This window comes from Cyrtonyx montezumae, unplaced genomic scaffold (genome assembly GCF_038088225.1).
Source record: "Cyrtonyx montezumae isolate F1298 unplaced genomic scaffold, pur_monq_1.0 scaffold_16, whole genome shotgun sequence".
Lineage (NCBI taxonomy): Eukaryota > Metazoa > Chordata > Aves > Galliformes > Odontophoridae > Cyrtonyx > Cyrtonyx montezumae.
The window spans coordinates 1,062,981-1,083,072 of NW_027071892.1; the positions used below are offsets into that span (position 1 = coordinate 1,062,981).

Sequence of the window (20,092 nt, forward strand, 5' to 3'; positions counted from 1 at the left end):
AGCAGAAAGGTCCCTATTGCATGCGAAGCAGGGCACCTCAAGAGAAAGGCAATTCAATTGCTGTTCAGTACCTCCAAGTACCACAAATGCTAACCAATGTTATTAGAGCTCACACAGATAATCAACTTACTTCAGGTTACGCTGAGTAAGTAGCTTAGCTTACTTTATCTTGACAAGTAAAGCATCCTAAGGCACCTGAGGAATTCACACGCAGCTACTGGATTATAAATTCAAGTCCTGCCTTAATAACCCAAACTCTTCCTGCCTTCAAGCTACTTAATGCTCTCACAGAGAATGAAGGCCTTGTCCCCCATCTAAATGAAAGAATTCATATAATTCAAGATTTAGTTCTGAAATCAAGATAACTGTAACATTCAAATTAAATCACTTCTTCCTACTCAGTACACACTTCTGAAAACAGTAATGAAAAGGCCAAACTTACTCATTCTATTGTAATAATGTGGGTGTTATACTAATAGTTATAGACTATATATATTCATATAAACATAGTCTGATGTCAGGCAAGCTACTTAGTTCTTTAAGAGGATACAAGACTTACCGTTATGCTCTTTACTAAGAAGAATCAGCAAAACAGTTACATTTCTCCCCTGTCCTGTTTTCTAAGTACATATTTAGTTCTTTCTAGACTCTTATGAGAGACTTTGATGTTCACCTTAATTACTCTAATATTCTTATCAGTATTTCCATTAATGATATGCTTCTGCTGTACAAAATTCAAATGCAAAGTGAACAATATACAGACAACACCAAGATAAGGATATGCAATTTTGATATTACTTTCTTAAAATGAAAGGCTGAACCCCATCTTTAGAAATCACTTTATTTGAAAAACAATAGTGATACCATTTGTAAAAGAATATTAAAAATATTAGTGTACAGATTACTAATATATGCCTCTGTGTCCTTTTTTCTCCCCCTCCTCCAAAGACTCCTTGCTGCCTTCCATTAAAAAAATTCACACATTTCACAAAACTATGACTTATTTTCCAGAATAATTTGCTGATTTCATAATATTACAATAGAACATGAATCAGATTGTGTCATTTTCTGATCTCCCCTTATCTGCGTTTCATTTACTTTATTGTCTTTACCACAATTTAAGCTGAAGTTACTGCTGTTTCCAAGAGTATCCAGCATTAAGAAAAAAAAACATCCTGACTTGAGATTAAACCCACTTGATGACTATTAGCATTACATCAGTTTTACAGCTTTTAAAAAGATGTTATTATCTCCTCTCTCCTCTGAAGCACTCTGCCTGTGGCATTTTTTAAAGGACAAGCCAAATAAGAACGTTTTATTGTCCCATTCCCCTTCCCTCTAACAGCCCATCACCTCAAATGAGAGGCACAGAAAGACTGCAGACAAGTTAAAAATAAATAACATTTTTAACAACTGAAATTTCCTGCAGTTTGCAAGGGTCCTAAATCAGATTATTCAATTACCTCAGTAAGTTTGGATGAGGAAAAATACTGATGGTTCAAAAAGTCATTACTGTACTGGAGGAGGGGGAAAAGAAGCAGAAAAGAAAATTCCATGCCTTAGAAAAGTATTAACTTTGTTATTTATTCCCATTACTTTTAACCAGATTTTTTTAAACAGATTTTCACATCTGTTTTTGTCCACTCTTTTTAATCGAAACTCCATCCCACAGTATATATAGTACAGATAAATACAGTACTCAGGTAACTCCAGCCCAGAATGCTTGTATTAATGATAGCCTATCCTTCATCCTTCCCCAGAAAGACTGACAAGGGTTAGTAAAATGCAAACGTGATAAGATCAGAATTCTGGAGTGCCACCACAGTACAAGTGATTAAAAAAAAAAAAAAGTATTAAACCAGCACAGTTTTAGAGGTAAAAGTGGATTAGTTTCTCCTATGCTTTAATTACAAAAGACCTGAGAAAAGGCATATTTCATGTACATCAAGGTGCTGAAGCACATGTTTCATTTGAAACACCATTAATGCTCCATTTATACTAGCAAACAGAACACATGTTTGTTTTCTTCCTGCCCATGCATAATCATTAACATAACTTATGGCAACATGAACCATTTTATAGGTAAAGACAGAAGAGTAGTCAAAAGCAAACCTCCATCTTTCCAGCTGAAATTTTAACACTGGAATATCTGTCATCTTAGAAATACTAGGATTGCAAGATTAAGTTCTGTAGCCACAAGACCTTAAGGTATAGCTACACTATGGCATGAAGAACAACCAAGTACCATCCAGTAATTTGAGACTCGAGGCTCTCTTACAGAATATTATGAAACTGACTGCTTTCCATTGAAAGAAATTGGACAAGTCACACCGCCAAACTCGCCAGCACTGCACAGAAGAACAACACTTAAAACTGACCTGAATGACTATTTTCAGAGCTTTTACTTTCTGATCAGAAGACCAAGCATCCTTCAAAGACTGGTTGAGCTCTTCAATTCGATTCATATAATCCTGCTGAGTCAAGTTCAACAGCTCTTTCTGTGACCCCTGACAAGAAAACACAAGTGTACTTAGAGACAGACAGTCAGAGAAAGGCAGAGTCAATATTATAGAGTTAGATCACTGGAGGGGGGTTAAAACAAAAAACAAAAAAAACAGAATTCCCTTATTCTCCCGTTGCAACATCTACACCGCAGGCTTACATGGGGATGCATCACAACCACTTTGGTTTTCAAGATATGTGCTGCTACTCAAACATGTCTGCAATGTCAGAAATCATAGACTATTTCAGTGGTACACTATCAGCAGTACAACTCCTATCCTAACACCATACTCGATGCATACGAGAACTTATGTAGAAGCAGCATAAGAGACAAATGAAACATTTTGCCAGTAAGGTTCTAAGAAATTTCTTGACAGCAAGAAATGGCTCTACTGTAGCAATTATAAAAATAAAAGCAAAACCAAAGAAAAATAAGCCTAAACCTCAAATACTTGACAGTCTTTTTTAAACTTTACAATCTCACCATTTCAATAAACTACAACTACGGAGCAAACATCAAAACAAAGATCATCATCAAATACATAAACCTTAAAAAAAGCTTGCATATCAGAAATGATATCAGAATATAGTATACTCAAGACCAGTAACATACTGAAAGCCAAAATAATTATTTAAGTTTTAGGAAATGGGTGGTTATAAATGCATTTAGAAGACCAGAAGAAGTTTATGAAACAGTTGTTAGTAGATGTACCAGTGACATAAAAATTTCTTTTAGGACTAACTCCGAATAATTTACCAAGCTGCATTATCAAACATATTTCATGAACTGAATGTCTAGAAACAATCACCAGTAAAAAAGAACAATTACAGATGAAGAGGAAAAAAAACCATAATTAATGCAGCTAGCTTCACACAGGGGTACACATTACTCTTTGGTAAGGGATACTGTGTTTTTCTACTCAAAGAATCCAATGCGGAACTATTAGAACTGTGCTTGGTAAGGCAAATGACAAACCAAAGCTTGTTAAGGGGCTTCAAAACAACATTATCCAAAGGCACTCTAACAGTAACCTAGAGATTGGGGTTTTAGGAAACCAATGCTTCATCCATACTCAGTAAAATACTGCATTTTAAGAATAATCTGAATATTCAGTGTTTCAGTAAAGTATATAAACATAGCTTTAACTACATCCAAGTAGACAGCACGCAGCCTCTGCAATGGGAATAGACAAAATTATCTGATATAATGTCTTTAAAGCTCCATAAACTCTCACAGAAATTACAGATCATAAACAGTATCAAGGTGAAGAAACACTGATAGATCATAATTTCTGGATCACAAACTCTAGTGATATAAGAATATGATCTGGCCTAAATTTTCTCAAGAGTGAAGTTACTGGAGTTGACCCATGGAAATTAGATTTATCTAAAAACAGCATAAGCACCTGCAGAATTATGATCATCCTAAAATAAATAAATAAATAAATCTATGAAATCTTAAAACAAGTTTATTTCACTTTTAGAATGATGCAATTGGACCAGAAAAGTTTCCTACCTCTTCCAGATCATCCAATTCTTCTAACCTCGTCCTCACTTTTTCAGAAACTGCTGAGCCACTAGTTGTACCTTTTCCTATAAAAGATTAAATGTTTGAGTTCCTTTAACATTTAAACACTTGGACTTCAAAAGAGAAACAAATCTGAAGGAGCCTGACAAACTCAGACAACTTCAGCGACAGAAGACAGGTGGCCTCATCCATTTGGTAGCTATTCCTGAAGGCAAACATTTGATCCAACCTCTGCTTTGAGCATGCAGCTTTAGTTGGTAAGGATAGAACCATAGGATAATTCATGTTAGAAAAGCTCAACTTTACTCCTCAAAAGGGGCCTGATTTTGAAGTTATAGCAGGTTATCATAACAGGTTATCCAGTCAATTTAACATTATGTAAGTAAGATGGAGATTTCACACCCTCTTTGGACACACTGTTCCAGTGTTTGACCATTCTCAATCCAAAGAAGTATTTCATTTTTCACATAAGCTTAAATGCTCCATTTGTACTCAAGCATAAGAATCCTAATTTACTATGCAATCAGCAATGACTACTTAGCCCAGATTTACTTCACAATAAAAAATTCAAGATTTGGTTCCTTTTTAAAGCTCAGCTGAAATTATTTCCCTTTCATGTAAAGAGAGTAACTGAGCAAGTTCCTATGGGACTTGTTTGCTTCCTGTTCCAGAAATGGAAAGAATTGATAAACATGATTCTCAAAACATTATTATTCATTTTAAAACTGAAGAAAGTTTTAAGCTGCAATAAAAGGCAGTGAATTACATTTTCTTCCACAACACATAATCACAAATTCATTAGCTTACAGGAATACAAGACAAGATGATTGTTTTGTCTTCAGTAATTATTTTAAGTAAAAATCCAGCTTAATTCTTTTTGACAGAAAAACAGCATAGAACAAGGATATGCCAGAGGGCAAGACTACATTTCAACTGTTCTTGTTCACAAGTCTGTCACTTGCACCCCACTTCGAGAAAAACTGTTAGATACAAAGAAACAGTTTACCTTTTTCAGATCCCATGTACAGGTTCTGTAAGAAAACAGAAAATGAAGATTTTCAGAGAGCGTGTACTCACCAGCATTCCAAGAAAGCACAAGATTATACAATGCTAAAGAAGATTCTAGTAATTTAGAAGTGGACCTGGAACTAGAAGTTACTTCTATTGTTTGAAAAAGATGAAATCATGGCTGAACACACTTTTGGTCTCGATTCCTCAACCATCAAAAGTGACAAAAAGGTGTACCACAGGCCACAACATTAAAACATGCAATGTTTACTCAGGAAATAAGGACAAAACAGTGGCATCTAAAATCCGTTGTAAGTCTAGTACAATTAAACAAAACTGGAGGAGCTTCCACTTACAATAGAGAGTTTCTCAGTTGTTGTGTATCTAGCAAGGATTTCACCACGTTTGCTTGACCATTGTTCAAAGTCACTTCCTACTGCTGAACTGTCATCTTTATCCCGTTTCTTTCGTATACTATCCTATGAGAAGAGTACGAGGGCAAATGTTAAATACAAATCTGGAAAAAAAAAAAAAAAAGAGAAGGCTGATAAAGGTCAGCTTACTGTTTTAAATGCTTACTGAACCTTCCACAGTCATAATATCAAAAAGAAATATACATAAGCATAGAACAGATTAATGGAAATACTTTATTCTGTTAGTACAATACATTCTGTATTTACATTAAGTTTCTAATTGGCAAGACAAATACTTATCCACAGTTGGCTTTGTTGTTTGGCCCTTTTTATTTAGAGAAGTGTCCTACAGTATTACCATGGAAGCAGTAGTAGTCACAGGATCTGCAGCTGCTGCAAATAACGACAAGGGATCAGTACCATCCAACACACTGCTCAATGGGTCCATCATAGAACTAGAAGAAGAGGAAGAGGTAGAAGAAGTACTTCCTTTCCGGCTCATTTTCTTTGTCTTGGATTCAGTAACCTGGAAGAAAAGTTCAAAACCAGTATGAAAAAAGTCTTCCCCCCATCTTCTTTAGTAAAGCATTAAAATGTAGACTATATAAACTATAATAGTGCAGTGCAAACAAGGACTCATCTACAAGAAAGTCTTTAGAATCAGCTACTGCATGTAAGCAGAAGCACCTTTCTTCCCTGAACACAGAGGCACTCTTCACTAGCATTTTCATTGAATCTTTTCTTTCAATTCTAAGTCTACAGAACTTAAGAACACTCATTCTGAATTTATTGCTAGTATCTCTCCTCTATTTGATTGCCTTCCTCTCTCGCTCTTCCAACTTCTTCCTTGCTATTTCCTGTGTATTGGTTTTGTCTGGGACTGAGTTAAGTTTTTTCCTGATAGCTGCTATGGTGGTGTTTTGTATTTAGGATGAGAAAAATGTCAATAACACACCAGTGTTTTAGACGGTGCAGGGCTGGTCTTACACAGAGTCAAGGACTTGCCAGCTTCACACACTGCCCTGACATCAAGGAGCTGGGGCTGCGCAAGAAGCTGGAAGGGACAGAACCAGGGCAGCTGACCCAAAATGGTCAAAGGGATGTCCCATACTATGTGGTATCATGCTGAACAATGAAAACTGAGGAATTGGTTAGGAGGGGGAGAAAGAAAAAAAAGGTTGTGCTCTCAACTGCACTGGGAATCACTTATTCTCTATTATTATTTTACTTTCCAATTAAACAGTCTTTATCTCAAGCCATGAGTTTTACCCTTTTTTCTGATTCTTTCCCCCAGCCCCACTGTAGGGGGTGAAAAAAACAGCTGGGTGGTGCTGAGCTGCCCACTGAGTTAATCCACAACACTCTGCCAGTCAAGCTTTACCTTTCTTTTGCAATGCTCAAGCCTAGAATATCAAACCCATCTCTAAGGACTTCATCCTACCCTCCTTACTGACCTTCCCAAGTTGAAGCTGGTGTCCATTTATCCCTCATTAGAGTACTGCTATCATCTCATTGAAACTAGAATTTTTGTACATCCATACTTCTAAAAGCCTCTCATTCGTTAAAGTAATTATAAATGTTTTAGAGCATTCAGCTGACTGAAAGTTAATCCAGAACAAATCTTACATCAAGCCATGATGCGGATTATTTGTAAAGCAATCATTTGATTTCCAACTTATCCATTATTCAGCACTTAATGAAACCAAGAAAACCCACAAGTTGAAATGTTCTGTCCATCACAAAGAGACACTGTAGTGGGATTGCCTGGTCACATCCTGAACCAGTGAATGAGGAGCTGAGTGACCCGAGCGGAGGAGCCCAGCTCCACCCATCCCCTCCCCCTCTCCCCATCTCGGCGGTTCTTCCCGGAGCACAGATACGCTCAGAGCATGCGCGGGTTGCCCCCCCCTTCCCCCGGCTCCCTTCCTTCCGGCGCGCCAGTGTTCGAACGGGAGGCGGCCGCGTTCCTCAACCTAAACGGCCGCCGGGAGGAGTGAGCTCATTCTCCTTATCTCTAATATCTCTTTCTGTAGCGCCTCTACCTCAAATAAAGGCTCTGCCACCGCCTTTGCTTGCTTTACAGACGCTCAGCAAGACCAGCAAATTTCTGTAAAGGATGAATAATAGGGTAAACTTTGGCACCTCTTAAACAACGGGTCACAAAAAGACCACTTCAGTAGCACCACCACCTATTTCAAAGCCTTTTAATTTTAAGAAGAGGAGGAAAACATTCATTTTTAATACATGTTCATTTTCCAAACATGGAGAATGAAACTCACTGTAATGGGTTTTAGTGGATGGTAGTCACCAAAGTCCAAGGGCACAGATTCTAGTTTGTAGACATCAGATTCTAAAACATAATTTCTTGATCTTGCATGCCTAAAAAGCAAGATGAAAGGGTAAGTGTATATTCATATAATCACTCATGAACAGAGAAGTATATCTTATGTTCATATAGATGCAGTTACATTTACAAAACAAAATATATATTGGAAAATAAGTCAAAATATTTACTAAAATTTTTCATCTTACTTGCAAGCATTCAGTAGCACTCTGCAATTGGGTTCTCTCCTGTTCTAACAAACACAGAAAGGGAAGTTTAAGAGGGCATACAGCCACAAGACAGGTTGATGGAGATTACTAAACATCTCTTAAACTGTGTACTCAGAGTGAAGGGAAACAGTAGGTATGAAAACACAAGCGATGAAATCAAAGTGATCATGCTCATATATAACAAGTGACTAGGCAAATTAATCTGTATCACTTCAAAGCTCTTCCCTGGGAAATCTATCTTCATCTGCTCACTGTATCTGTAATAAAAGTTTCAAAAGTAAAACAATGAGCGGAAAAAAAATAGGTACTCATATACTAATGACAGACAACCTTTCCATCTCCTATTAAAATTAAGTATGTCCTTAAGTGAAATAAATCACACAAATATAGATATTTCAACTTTCATTTCTAATCTGAATTTAAGACAGTGCTGTGAGAACTATAGTCTCCGTTTCTAATAAACAAAATAACTTGATTCCTGAAAACAACATAAACAAAAGTATTTGAGTGTAATCACACTGTCACTAGGAACTAACAGTACCACACACCATTTTATCAACCTCTGCTTAAGGACACTGCTCTTTTGTAAAACAGAACATCCAACCTACCTTTTTTAATTGCACAAATATATATATGTATACACACACACACGTAAATGTATACATGGACATGTTTTTAAAGCATGTTTGACAAAGTAGGAAGGCGGAAAAGGGACAATCACAATGTCCCCAGCTAGCACTGCTGGGAATTTTACAAGAGAATGAAGAGATACACATGATTTCCAGTATTGCTTATAACTAATGTGTGGGACAGTAGCACTGATTGAACAGGAAACTGAAAATAAAAATCCAGGAAAATACACAAAACAGATGTTTCCAAAACAAGCAACATCATCATCACCACTCATAGCTTCCACTAGCAAAAGTTACACAGCATGGCAGAAAGAAACCCAGACAGAGACAAGTAAAAATCTAGAGTATATTAATTTTTTCACTGCATTCTACCTGCCAAAATTTCTTTTTTTTTTTTTAATTAATTTTGAACATAAAATCAGCCAATTGCTCTTTCCTGTTTCATTCAGCATCTACAGAAAGTTTACATCATACACTTTGTGTAAGTAAAGCACCCACTAGGGAAAGCCACAGAAACACAAAAGTTCCCGAGCCATCGGCAAGGAGCCAGCTCTTCTATAAACACTATGCACCACTCAAACCAAACCCAGTCAACCAAAAAAAGAGAAAAAATTAAAAGAAACCAAGCAAAAAATAACCACCACCCAGATCTATTTAAAAATCCCATCTAAGAAAAAGTTTAGGATTTAAAAAATCTCTTCAACTCTCATGTTCTTGACTCCTGGGAAAGTACAAGAACACTGATTGTCCAGGTAAAACTTGCTGTGAACAACTTGAAGTTTTAAGTAAAAGCTGGACAAAAATGAAAGAAGAAGACAATGTGTGGATTGAAGGTTGCAAACATTTCCATAATGATTCAAAACTGAAATATCTAATAGCATTTTTTTCTGGAAAGTAAAACATCTTTTATGGCACACCTGCTACTGCATCTCTGCCAAAAAGTGAGAAGGGAAATCTGTCATGCAGCTCCTTGGAACAGCCCCTATCCCTGACACATCCAACAGGATGTCACTGAGCAAGAGAAAGAGTCCAGGCAGAGCCATACACTTACTCACAGTTTCCTGATCTTTACACAAAAACAGCCTTTTCAATTACTCTCCTTATTCACTTGATTTTCACCCAAACTAGCATTTGGGTGAAAAATCTTTCAAAGTTGCCTTCTCATTTACCATATTCCTATTGCTCTGTCACAACTCAGGATTTCCATACCTCTTCCTTATATATTTGTCCCAACCAGCGGTAGAGAAGGACACAGCTCAAACATGGCATACTGTATGGGAACTGCTGAATCACGACCTGAACTAATTGATCACCTGAAGTGAACACTGAGTCAGCCACAGAAGCACAGGTAAAGGCAATTCACCTGCGTAACCAGAAGGGGTGGAGTCTGGCTCCACCTCTCCCAGACCCCATTTAAGGGCTGACCACCAGCGAGGAAGGATCTCTCGTTGGAGATCTCTCCTGTGTGGAGTTTCACCCTGCAAGCCTTGATCTTCAGAGATGGGTGAGCATTTCCCTTATTATCAATTATCTCTTTGTCATCTTGATAATCTTTCTAAATTATACCATCTATCTTGACTGACAATGCCATTCAGTATTATTCATTTTGTTTTCCATCCTACATGTACAATTCCCAGGCCACTATCAATTGTATTCTCATAGTTATGTAAGTCATCACCGGGCATGTGGAAACGAAGAAGAGCTGTTTGCCCTCCAAGAGCCCTTTACGAAGTACATTTACAATGTAATCAAGTGCTCAGCACAGTCTGCACCATAACCAAGAAGGACAAGAGAAGCCTGCTTTGAACTTTCCAGTCTCAGCTACAGCCTCACAGTGAACTTCCACAAGAAAAAAGCACAATAGGTCATGCCAATTTGGGTTTCACATCTGGTGCATGCAGCAAAATAAACCTTGCTGCAGAAAGCTTCCCCAGCAGCTTTCAGCCTTTTCTCCCTGTACAGGGTCACTGCACATTGCCATCAATCTTAAGCACCCACCTGCCAGCCTCCATCATTCTTGTAGGGACCACCCCCTTACACCTCAGCACTGACATTCTTGGCACACAGCCCACCACAGGACAGGCCTTGCATCCATACTTACTCTTTTTTGTTTCTGCAGGATTAACAACTACACAGGATCCCCCTCAGCAAATACCACCAGTGCTGACAGTCACATAATTTATTACAGCTGTATGTTTTCTGAAGTACGTCAACACAACTTTTAAATTACCTGGGGCACAAAACATTTTATATATATGTACACACACACAGGAACTCATCAGCCCACTAACTGATGCATTTTCCTTGATTCTACAGTGGGCTCAGCTGATGGCTTCCTAATGACTACTGTAACTTGGCTGCAGTAGAACGGGTTTTCCAAAACAGGAGAACAACTCGCTGGGAAAACAGAACAGTCTTGGAAAAGAAAAAAATAATACAAGTATCTTTCCTCACTGCTAGAGAGCCCACGTGCCCCAGCCCGGTCCCAGGCCCGACCTGCTGGGGCAGTAACACCCCCGGGCGCTGCTGTACCTCACCCGCCCCTTCTGGGGGAGAGGCACTACCAACAATGCCACGATCAAATCAAGCCAAAAGTGAACCGTCCTAATCTAATTTTCTTGCTTACTTCGGGAAAATAAAAGCCCATAAAGTCGCAGGCGGCGGCAGGGACGACTCCTGCAAGCCCGCAGCCCCATACCCAGCCCCGCCGGGGCTTCTCTTCCCGAGGGCGAGGTGGACACCGCTCCCCGCTGCCCAACAGTAAAAGGGGAGCGTTCCCCGCACCAGCACGGCGGCCGCTGAACTGCGGGTACACGGAGGATGAAGGCCGACCCTCACGCCCCCGCGGGTACCCGAGTTGCAGCCCTGCCCTCTCCCGGCACCGCCTCGAGAGCGGCCCTCAGGACAGAGATCCCAGCGCCTCACCATGGGAAGGCGGCCATCTTGCTCCTGTCACGTGCCGGCTGTCACGTGCTGCTTCCGCCGGCACTTCCGTTGCCGCTTCTGCCCCACCCGGGGCGCGGCGCTCCGGGGCGTGGGGTGGTGGGGCGGTGCGGACGGAGCAGTGCTCGCTGTGCATTGGTACGGGCTGCTTTTGTAGGAACGGCGAGTTGTTTCTCCAGTACAACAGAGAGGAGCGTTTTATTTCATCGTCTCTGCTGCCATCGAGCGGCCTCTATCAGTACCAACAGTGCGTTTCGAGCGGGAATCTCTGATAGTCTTCATCACTCGTCTTTTAGATGAACTTTCCACACTGACGCGTGCTCAGTAGACAGGGAAGTAATTGTAGTCACAGTCACAGCAATTAGGGAGACGGAGTAATTTATAGGTGCAAAGAATGCACGTGGAATAAGTCAGACACCCACTCCAGAACAGTGACAACACTGTTATAAAACAAAAGTGCTTGACAAGGAAAACAACTAAATTTGGCACTGGACAGACAAGATCTGTGTGAAAGAAAACATAAGAAGTGAACCAATGAGTAATAGCCATGTTTGGCTAGTAACAATGGATGTTTGGTCAGCACCTGTACGTTTAATCAGAACACGACTGAACCTGAAGTACTCAGCCAATGAGGAACCAGGGGAGAAATGGCGTTGGAAATGAGGTATAAAAGACATCACCTCGTTCCTGTGTGCACTCCTGTTGCAGGATGCCTGCCGTTGCAGTTCCCAGAAGACTTCACTGTTCCATTTCCATTTTCCAGTTGGTAGGAAAGATAAAATTGACTGGGAGTCATGAAACAGTCTCTTTTTTGCCTGTCCTGGCTCTTTTTCTGCTCATCTCTGTGGTATGTGCCTTCTAGTTGTCTACCTACAGTAAGGCCTTGCTTTTTGGATACTCTTTCATTTATTTGATTTGTTATCTTCAATTTCAATTATATTTATTATATTCTGTTATCTCACATACCACTATTGTATTTAGTCAGTTCATTTTTTCTCCCTTAGCTCATTGCCGCTGTTTTGTTTTCAGGCCCATCCCCCTGCCTTTTTCCCTTCTCTTCCCCCTTTCCCAGGGTGTGGGTCCCTCCCTTCCATTAGTCACAGAACTAGGCCAGAACCATGACACAAGCACAGCCAGAGCCCCTCCACCTCATCCTTTCCTGTGGCTTCCTGACAGATTTGTCAGAAAATGTGGAAAAATAGGGAGAAGGGAGGTGCCCATTTCTCAGGTCAGGGAAGGAGACCCCTGGCATTTCTCCCGAGTTGTGCCCTCTCCATGCTGGTGACCTTATAGGATTCCAGGTGTCACTGGCTGATGTCACAGTGCAATGCACTGCATTACAAGGATATCTTCCATGGAGCAGTAGCAGCGGCAATGCTGGCACTTGCCTGCAAGGCCTGGGTGCTGCTGGAGCACTGCTCAGGGATGCTGTCAGTCCTTGGAAGTCCAAGGCCAGGTTTCCCTGGGAGCTGTTTGTGTAGGATCTGGCTCAGGGATGAACGAGATCCCAGCAGCTTCCCATGTTCACATTTCCCCTCTGGGCTCTCAGTAAGGCTGAAATCAGTGCTGAGCCATAACCACGGTGGTACTTTTCTGATGTGTTTGTATATGCCTGCTTCTGTTATTATCTGGGTGAGGAGCTTTCTGAGAGGTTGTGAAGTGTCTGCCCTGGAGCCTGACATGCCTTTTCCTCCCTTTACTGAGATTGTGACAATCTGAGATGCTGTATCTCATTATATCCTGGAACAGCTGAAGCTGGACAAGGTGCGCTGGTGTCCTGGTGCCCTTCACCCTAGAGTGGTTCAAGTACTGCTTGTAGTCCTGGCCCTGCAGTGCAATCCCTCCCTGGGTACCACAGCAGCACTCAGGTAGGTGTCCAGAGCAGCTTCTTGGCTAACTCGGAGAGAAACCCAAGGCTAGAACTGCTCTGAGCAACTGTTCAGCACACCCTAGGGTTTTGCTCTTCCCACTGCAGAAATGGGGGATTTTTCTGGATCTCTGCCAAGGATAATCCTTGGGAATCAGTCTCAGGCTTAACCCTTATAGCATAAGTCCCTGGGCTCTTCTTTAGCAAAGGGATGCTGACAAACACTGTGAGGAGGTAATTGTAAAACAGAGACCAGAGCTCTTTTTGAAAGCTTTCCAGAATGCCCCATCTTGCCCTACTGGCAGGAGTAGGGAGGGCAGACAGCAGTGTCCCCATGCTGACATTCATCGCTTGTCCCACCCATACAGAACATTCATCAGCCAGCAGATAACAACATGCCCAGAAACAGCTACAGATCTCACATGCACCTTACACGCATGAATCTTGGAAATCTGTTTAGTAATCAACATGTTAAGAATCAATGCTCAGCAAGGGCTGAAAATAAATACATGCACACCTTTTAAGACTGCATCAGAGGCAGCACCTGAGTGCCAGACACAGGCTTGGCAGGTGGATGGGAGTCATTCAGCATCTTCTTGCACTTTGGAGTTACAGGTAGAAGGAAAAACCAACCAGCCCAACAACACAATTCTCTGTGAGCCCTTGGCAATAAAGGGTGGGCTGTCTTGAACCACCAACCACTCCAGCTGGGCACTTTGCTCAAGCTCCAAGGTCCTCCCCAAACTGATCTATGCATTGTCCGCTTCCATCCATATACAAAAAGCTTTAAAAGAAAACACTGACAGAGGTAAGAAAGCATATGTTTAATAACTGAATGGTAAGGAAGACTGCACAAGAGAAAAAGTCCTCTTAGATTTCCACCTTCTAAAGTAGTTTCAAGAGGAGAGGAAAACGGAAACGTTGATGAGACTTGAACAAATAATTTCTGATAGATCAGGGAAAGAACAAGCAGTGTTCTTCAGGATAGGCTTTTCCCATGAGCAACCCACAGGTGTCTGCACTAGAAATGGAGCACTGATGCTAGGCAGTTGTGCAGGAGGAGTGCTTCAGCCCCTCTCAGAAGGCAGGTCACAGCTACACGTTTTGGCTTGGTCTGTTTTAAAGTCATGGTGATATCAAGAGCTGCCACAACAAACTGACAACACAAAACCCACTGACATTTTCAATACGAAACAAAATGAATGGTGTGAGGCCAAGGCTGCACAAAAAGCCAAGCTTATATCCTCCCCTTATCCAATACGGCATAGCAGAGAGCTTTTCCCATATGAAATTTCCAAGCAGTTTTTGAATCCAAATTTTGAGACCTAAGAAAAAATAAAAACAAAGACCTTATAACTTCCCCCCCAGTATTCTGTTTTTGAAGAGCCCAACAAAAGCCTATTTGCAATAAGTGTTGGAAAGCGTTTGCTGCGAGCTGACAGCTGCTGCATACACAGCTGATGTATGCATAGAGCTCTTCCTGAAATCCTCTGCAACGCCTGCACTGTACTTCTGTTCCAGAGCAGTCCCATCTATTACTCTGAATTCTCTCACAGAATCCAAGTATTTTGATCATAGCAGTCCTTCCAATATTCTTTCAAGACTTATCATATTCTTTTAGTGGCAATGTAGACATAACCCCCCTCATACTGGAAAAATAAAGTATTAAAAAAAATAAATAAAAAAATCAGGAGTCGGAGCTCATGCTGTTCACACAGAAATACAGATCTGACATCTGCAGCCCCAAAAGTTGTCAGACCACTTCCCTAAAAACCCACTCCAAGGAACTGTCTTGTTCAGATCTCTCACTTCTGAAGACACTTCCTGGCAGAGCTCACCCTGCCCTGCCTTCTGATTTCTGCAGCCATCAGATCTGACATTAGGGTCAGCGTACAGTGCCTGCCTGTTTCTGTAGGTGCATGCATGTAAGCACACTTTGGGGTGAGCTAAAGACAACTGAACAAAGCTGCTGAAGGATGGCAGCAAATCTCTATTGCAAATTTCATTAGAGGTGAAACACTCAAACATCCACAGCAGCATCAGCTCCACCTGCAGCGAGAATTACAGTTCTTCCACATAGATTTTAAAAGATTTCAAAACAAAACCTTCTCTTCCTTGAAATATCCTTCCTGAATTTGTAGGCAATATTTTAATAGGTTTCTATTGTGTTCATCTTTCCTTTCTACCACATTTTCGACACTGATTGCATATAATTCCCCTTGAGTTCAGGTTCCATCTCACCATCACTTTTATTTTAGTTCCTTCAAGTTCTCTTCCATGGTTTCATGTTTTACATCCGTTGAGTTCTGTTCTTCAGTCACATTTGATGGGTTTTGTTGCACGTCATCTTTGTTGCTCTTCACCACCTCCTGTAGATTGTATTTTCTGAACAGAACATAGTCTCTCACCACACTCAAGCAACAAACATTCTTTATTATTTCCACCACAATTGTGTATTGTGGATTATTGAGATCAACTTTGTTTTCTGGATTAAGGCTGCCCACAATTCCTGTAAAACAAGATACAGTTTAAAAGATGTTGGGGAAACTAGATGTTTGCGAAGTTTCAGAGCATCAGCATACTCTTGAAAGGAATACAAGTCAGAGAAGACAACAACCCTCTACTTGTAACCAATTAGTAGTTACGGGAATTGTGTAAAATAGCAGAACAGGACTTTTACAAGATACTACCAGGAGAACTACAGTAACCAATAATTATTCCAGCACAATTAGCAAGAAACGAGGTGCCAAAGTATGCAACTTGTTGCAGAGCTATTTTACAAGTCACACATTAAGTGGAAATAGCAACGTGTGTATTTCAGTATAGCGTTCAGAGAAAACAACTTGATGCAGTTGTTTCAAAGCACGTATAACTGTCACACCAAACTGAATTCACTACTGCATGCTGCTCTACTTTGTCATCTCTTGAGACATCAACCAGAAACATTGATGTTGAGCTCTTTTCACAGCCTTAGAGGTGTAACTGAACGTACAAATTTGTACACTGAATTCAAGCAAGAAATACGTATACTTGTTTAGAGCACTTTTCACCTATGTCATGCATGCAGCTGTGTGCTGCTTGTATACTTGTTGAGTATGATCTATACATACCTGCCAGCTCCTTAATTACTTCTTCTCTACTCATATGACTGTTATTGCGAGCTTTATAAGCAATCTGGAAAGTGCTCTTACTGGGGGCTTTAAACCAAGGCTCAAAAAACGTTTCCGTGTATTTTTTCATATCCTCCAGAAAAGCCTTGCAAGTTCCAGAAACGGGCAGCATGCGCAGAATGACTCTGGTTTTCTTCTTTTTAGTGGTATGAATGTCCTTTAATATATGGTGCACCAGGTTCTCCGGTTCTACAAGGAAATAGCTATATAAAATCAGCTTGGAGGCATCTTCTCCCTTGTTTCCCCCTTTAAGTAATAAGCTAGGAAAATGTGCACTTAGCTGCACTGTGCTCAGCCTCAAACCCTTCTCTGAGAATTCTTTCCATGCACCAAAACCAGGTAGGTGTGGACCACTCTGTCAAGCAGAAACTCTGCTAATGGCAAAGCCCAGTGAGAAGAACAAAGGAAAACTGTAGAATCATTACAATCAGAAGAGACCTCTAAGATCATCTCACCCAACAGTCCACCTACCACCAAAATTTACCCACCAACCATGTCCCTCATTGCCACATCTCCCCCCTGTTCTTAGTGACTCAACCACTCTGCTGGGCAGCCATTCCAGGGCCTGACCACCCTTTTAGAGAACACTGTTCCTAATACTCAACCCAAATGTTCCCTCTGGTCCTATTGCCATTATCAGGGAGCAGAGGCCAACACCACAACCTCCCTTCAGGATCTGCAGCACAAGAAGGGCTCCCTTGAGAATCCTCTGCTTGAGCCTGACCCACCCCATTCCCTCAGCTGCTCCCTACCAGACCTGTGCTCCCGACCCCTCAGACGTGTTCCCGTTCTCTGGGCACACCCCGGGGCCTTGCCGTCTTTCTTGCTGTGAGTGGCCCAACACCAAACGAAGCACTCGAGGTGCGGCCTCCCCAGGGCTGAGTGCAGCGGGACGCTCACCGCCCTGTCCCACCGGCCGCACTATTGGCCACTCTCGGCCACCTGTCCACCCACGGGAGAAGCCGTGGATTTGCGTGGCGCGTGAGCCCCCGCGCACCCACCTATGCCGCGGGTGCGGATGAAGACGACGTTGTTGGCGCCGCTCTCCACGGACTGGAAGCGCCGCAGCTGCCGCTCGGTGGAGGCGCGGATCTGGCCGACCTCCTTCTTCAGCGCCGCCTCGGCGTCGTCCTCCGCCGCCTCCTCCTCTTCCTCCTCCTCCTCCTCGTCCTCCTCCTCCTCCCTCTTGCTCCCCGACAGCCGCTCCGCGGGCCCCGACAGCTGCGGGCACACGGTCCGCCCCGCGCGGTGAGCGCCGAGCGGAGCAGCCACGCGGTACCGCGGCCCGGCCCGACCCGGCCCCCGCCCAGCACCAGGGGCAGTGAGCGCAGACCGCGCGTCCGCCCGCTGTCCTGCCCCGCCGGCACCGCCCGCCCCGCCGACGGAAGGGCCGCACGCACCTGCTCGGGCCCGTAGAGCAGGTCCCCGTACTCGCCCAGCAGGCTGTAGGCCTCCCCCACGCACTTGCGCTCGTTCATGTTGCAGGTGATGAGGATGCCGCGCATGCCGGCTTCCAGCTGCCGCCCGCCGCCGCGGGGCCGTTTGGCCCGGGCCGCGAAGTGCCCCTTCAGCCGCCGCTTCCGCGCCGCCGCCTCCGGCGCGGCCATGGAGAGCCCTCACCACAGCGCGCAGCGATGGCGTCACGCGGGGCCGCCCCCAGCACCGCCCCGCCGCGCGCCGATGGAGGCGGGGTGGCTGTGGGCTGCGTGCGCGGCGCTCGCCTTCGTGAGCAGAGCCCCCTCCGCTTGGTAGCGGCTTGGAGGGTGTGTCCGTTATCTGCTTGGTGCGAACTTTCTAAGCAAATTGTTCAATGCTGTGTGAGCAACATTGGGAACAAAGAGTTGCTTGTCGTTGCAAGGCGACCTACAGAGCTACCAGCTCAGCAACTGCAAGAAGGAAGGCGGCTGAGGGTCGCGAAGAAGATGATGTTACCATATATCACTGAGTTCCTGAAGAATGTTAATCGCTTCTAAGAAATGTAATGAACATCTATATCCTGTGTGTCTAAAGCCCATCTCAGGATTTGTGACATGCACCGGGCTTGATCTGAGACACCCAGCCCCAGTGCCACTGCCGGGCTGTGACACCACCTCCACCTGCTGTCCTGGTCACTTCTGTCCTCAGAAATTCAGTTCCAGGAGCAAAGATTGTGTTGCAGGAGCAAAGATAGTTGCTTCTTCACGTAGCTCCTAGAAGGGGACAGCTCAGGGCATGGCTCCAGAGGTGGCAAGTTGCTCCGTGGCTCCTCAGTGTGGTGGGCAATGTGGGGGACAGAGCAGGCCTCACTGGGAGCAGGGCTGTCGCTGCTGGCAGACAGAGTGCAGCTGGGCTACAGCAAGGGAAGTGTGTACATCGGTGGGAGTCTTTATCGTTTACAATTGCAACAGGAGGTGCCATTTGTGTCCTACATAAAACTTCATTCCTGGAAAGCCTTTGGGGCTCATTTAACCCTACAGCAATTGCCACACGTTTGTGGGAATATTCATCATAAATCATATCCCAGAGTCCCAGCATGTTGGGTCGGAAGGGCCCTTGCAGTCCCCCAGTTCCAGCTGCCCTGGGCCTGGCCGTGGCTCTGAGCACCTCCAGGGATGGGCATCCACAGCTCCAGGTGGCAGTGAGTGCCTCACTGCCCTCTGACTAAAGAATTTTTTAAGAACATCTCACCTAAATTTCCCCTCTTTTAGTTTAAATCAATTGATTCAAAGAATTGAAACCAAGGAATTTAACAGCAAAGTTTTGTTACTGCTAAGTGGTGCCAGGAAGCACTGGGGATAAGTTAGAGATAAGTTCGGCATCCTGTCTGTCAGTGATATACAGATAAAGAAGATAAAGGAGGATAGGGAGTATCTTGATGCCTGCCCATTACATTCCAAGCTTCTCCAGGAATGGAGAATTCAGCCTTGTGGGGAGGCCCTGGTTTCTTTGATGTTTGACAAGCCTGCTTGTGCCTTTTCATTATTGCGTTTCTTTTGCAGGAGGTTCCTGGTTAAAGCTTTCTAGTCTGTAATGCTACATCCATAACTATTCACAACATCTAAAAGATAATACAGCTTTGCAGGCAAAAATTAATCATATTATACAACAGTACAACAACTATATTTATAAGAATATGCTACCAAAATGTATTGTGTACTTCTTCAAATCACCACTTCCCCTTGTTCTGTCACTATCAGACTGTGCAAAAAGTCATTCCCTCTCCTGTTTAAAGCTCTTTTTAAGTACTGGAAGGCCATAATGAGGTCTCCCTGATCCTGCTCTTCTCCAGGCTGCACATCCCGGCTCCTCAGCCTGTATCCACAGCAGAGGAGCTCCAACCTCTGAGCATCCCTGTGCCCTCCTCTGGCCCCACTGCAACAGCTCCCATCCTTCCTGTGCTGGGGCCCCAGGCCTGGATGCAGTGCTGCAGGTGGGGGCTCCTGAGGGCAGAGCAGAGGGGGATGATCCCCTCCCTGCCCACTGTTCCCCCCTCTGGT

The 20,092-nt window shown here is 43.1% G+C and overlaps 2 protein-coding genes across 3 annotated transcripts in view; both read right to left on the reverse strand.

Moving 5' to 3' along the window:
- VPS35L (VPS35 endosomal protein sorting factor like) overlaps positions 1 to 11,592 on the reverse strand; it is a 53,749-nt gene extending 42,157 nt beyond the window's left edge. For both annotated transcript variants that reach the window (XM_065732300.1, XM_065732298.1), the window contains exons 1-7: positions 11,562 to 11,592; positions 7,731 to 7,830; positions 5,810 to 5,977; positions 5,395 to 5,517; positions 5,037 to 5,061; positions 4,019 to 4,095; positions 2,379 to 2,507 (exon numbers count right to left, since the gene is read on the reverse strand). In XM_065732300.1, the coding sequence (XP_065588372.1) occupies positions 2,379 to 2,507; positions 4,019 to 4,095; positions 5,037 to 5,061; positions 5,395 to 5,517; positions 5,810 to 5,977; positions 7,731 to 7,830; positions 11,562 to 11,578 (639 nt within the window). In that variant the 5' untranslated portion in view covers positions 11,579 to 11,592. The remainder of the gene's footprint in view (positions 1 to 2,378; positions 2,508 to 4,018; positions 4,096 to 5,036; positions 5,062 to 5,394; positions 5,518 to 5,809; positions 5,978 to 7,730; positions 7,831 to 11,561) is intronic.
- Positions 11,593 to 15,116: 3,524 nt separating this feature from the next.
- THUMPD1 (THUMP domain containing 1) lies at positions 15,117 to 18,233 on the reverse strand. Its single transcript, XM_065732301.1, has 4 exons — positions 18,017 to 18,233; positions 17,618 to 17,837; positions 16,557 to 16,805; positions 15,117 to 15,955 (listed from the first exon to the last, which is right to left on the reverse strand). Exons 1-4 carry the CDS (start codon positions 18,221 to 18,223, stop codon positions 15,696 to 15,698), a joined length of 936 nt encoding a protein of 311 aa, XP_065588373.1. The 5' UTR covers positions 18,224 to 18,233; the 3' UTR covers positions 15,117 to 15,695.
- Positions 18,234 to 20,092: the final 1,859 nt, after the last annotated feature.

Coding starts and splice junctions, on each gene's coding strand:
- THUMPD1 (XM_065732301.1), bottom strand. CDS start 18,223: ATGGCCGCGCCGGAGGCGGCGGCGCGGAAGCGGCGGCTGAAGGGGCAC. Junction 17,838..18,016: donor TGCTCTACGGGCCCGAGCAG/GTGCGTGCGGCC, acceptor GTGTGCCCGCAG/CTGTCGGGGCCCGCGGAGCG. Junction 16,806..17,617: donor CATCCGCACCCGCGGCATAG/GTGGGTGCGCGG, acceptor ATTTCCTTGTAG/AACCGGAGAACCTGGTGCAC.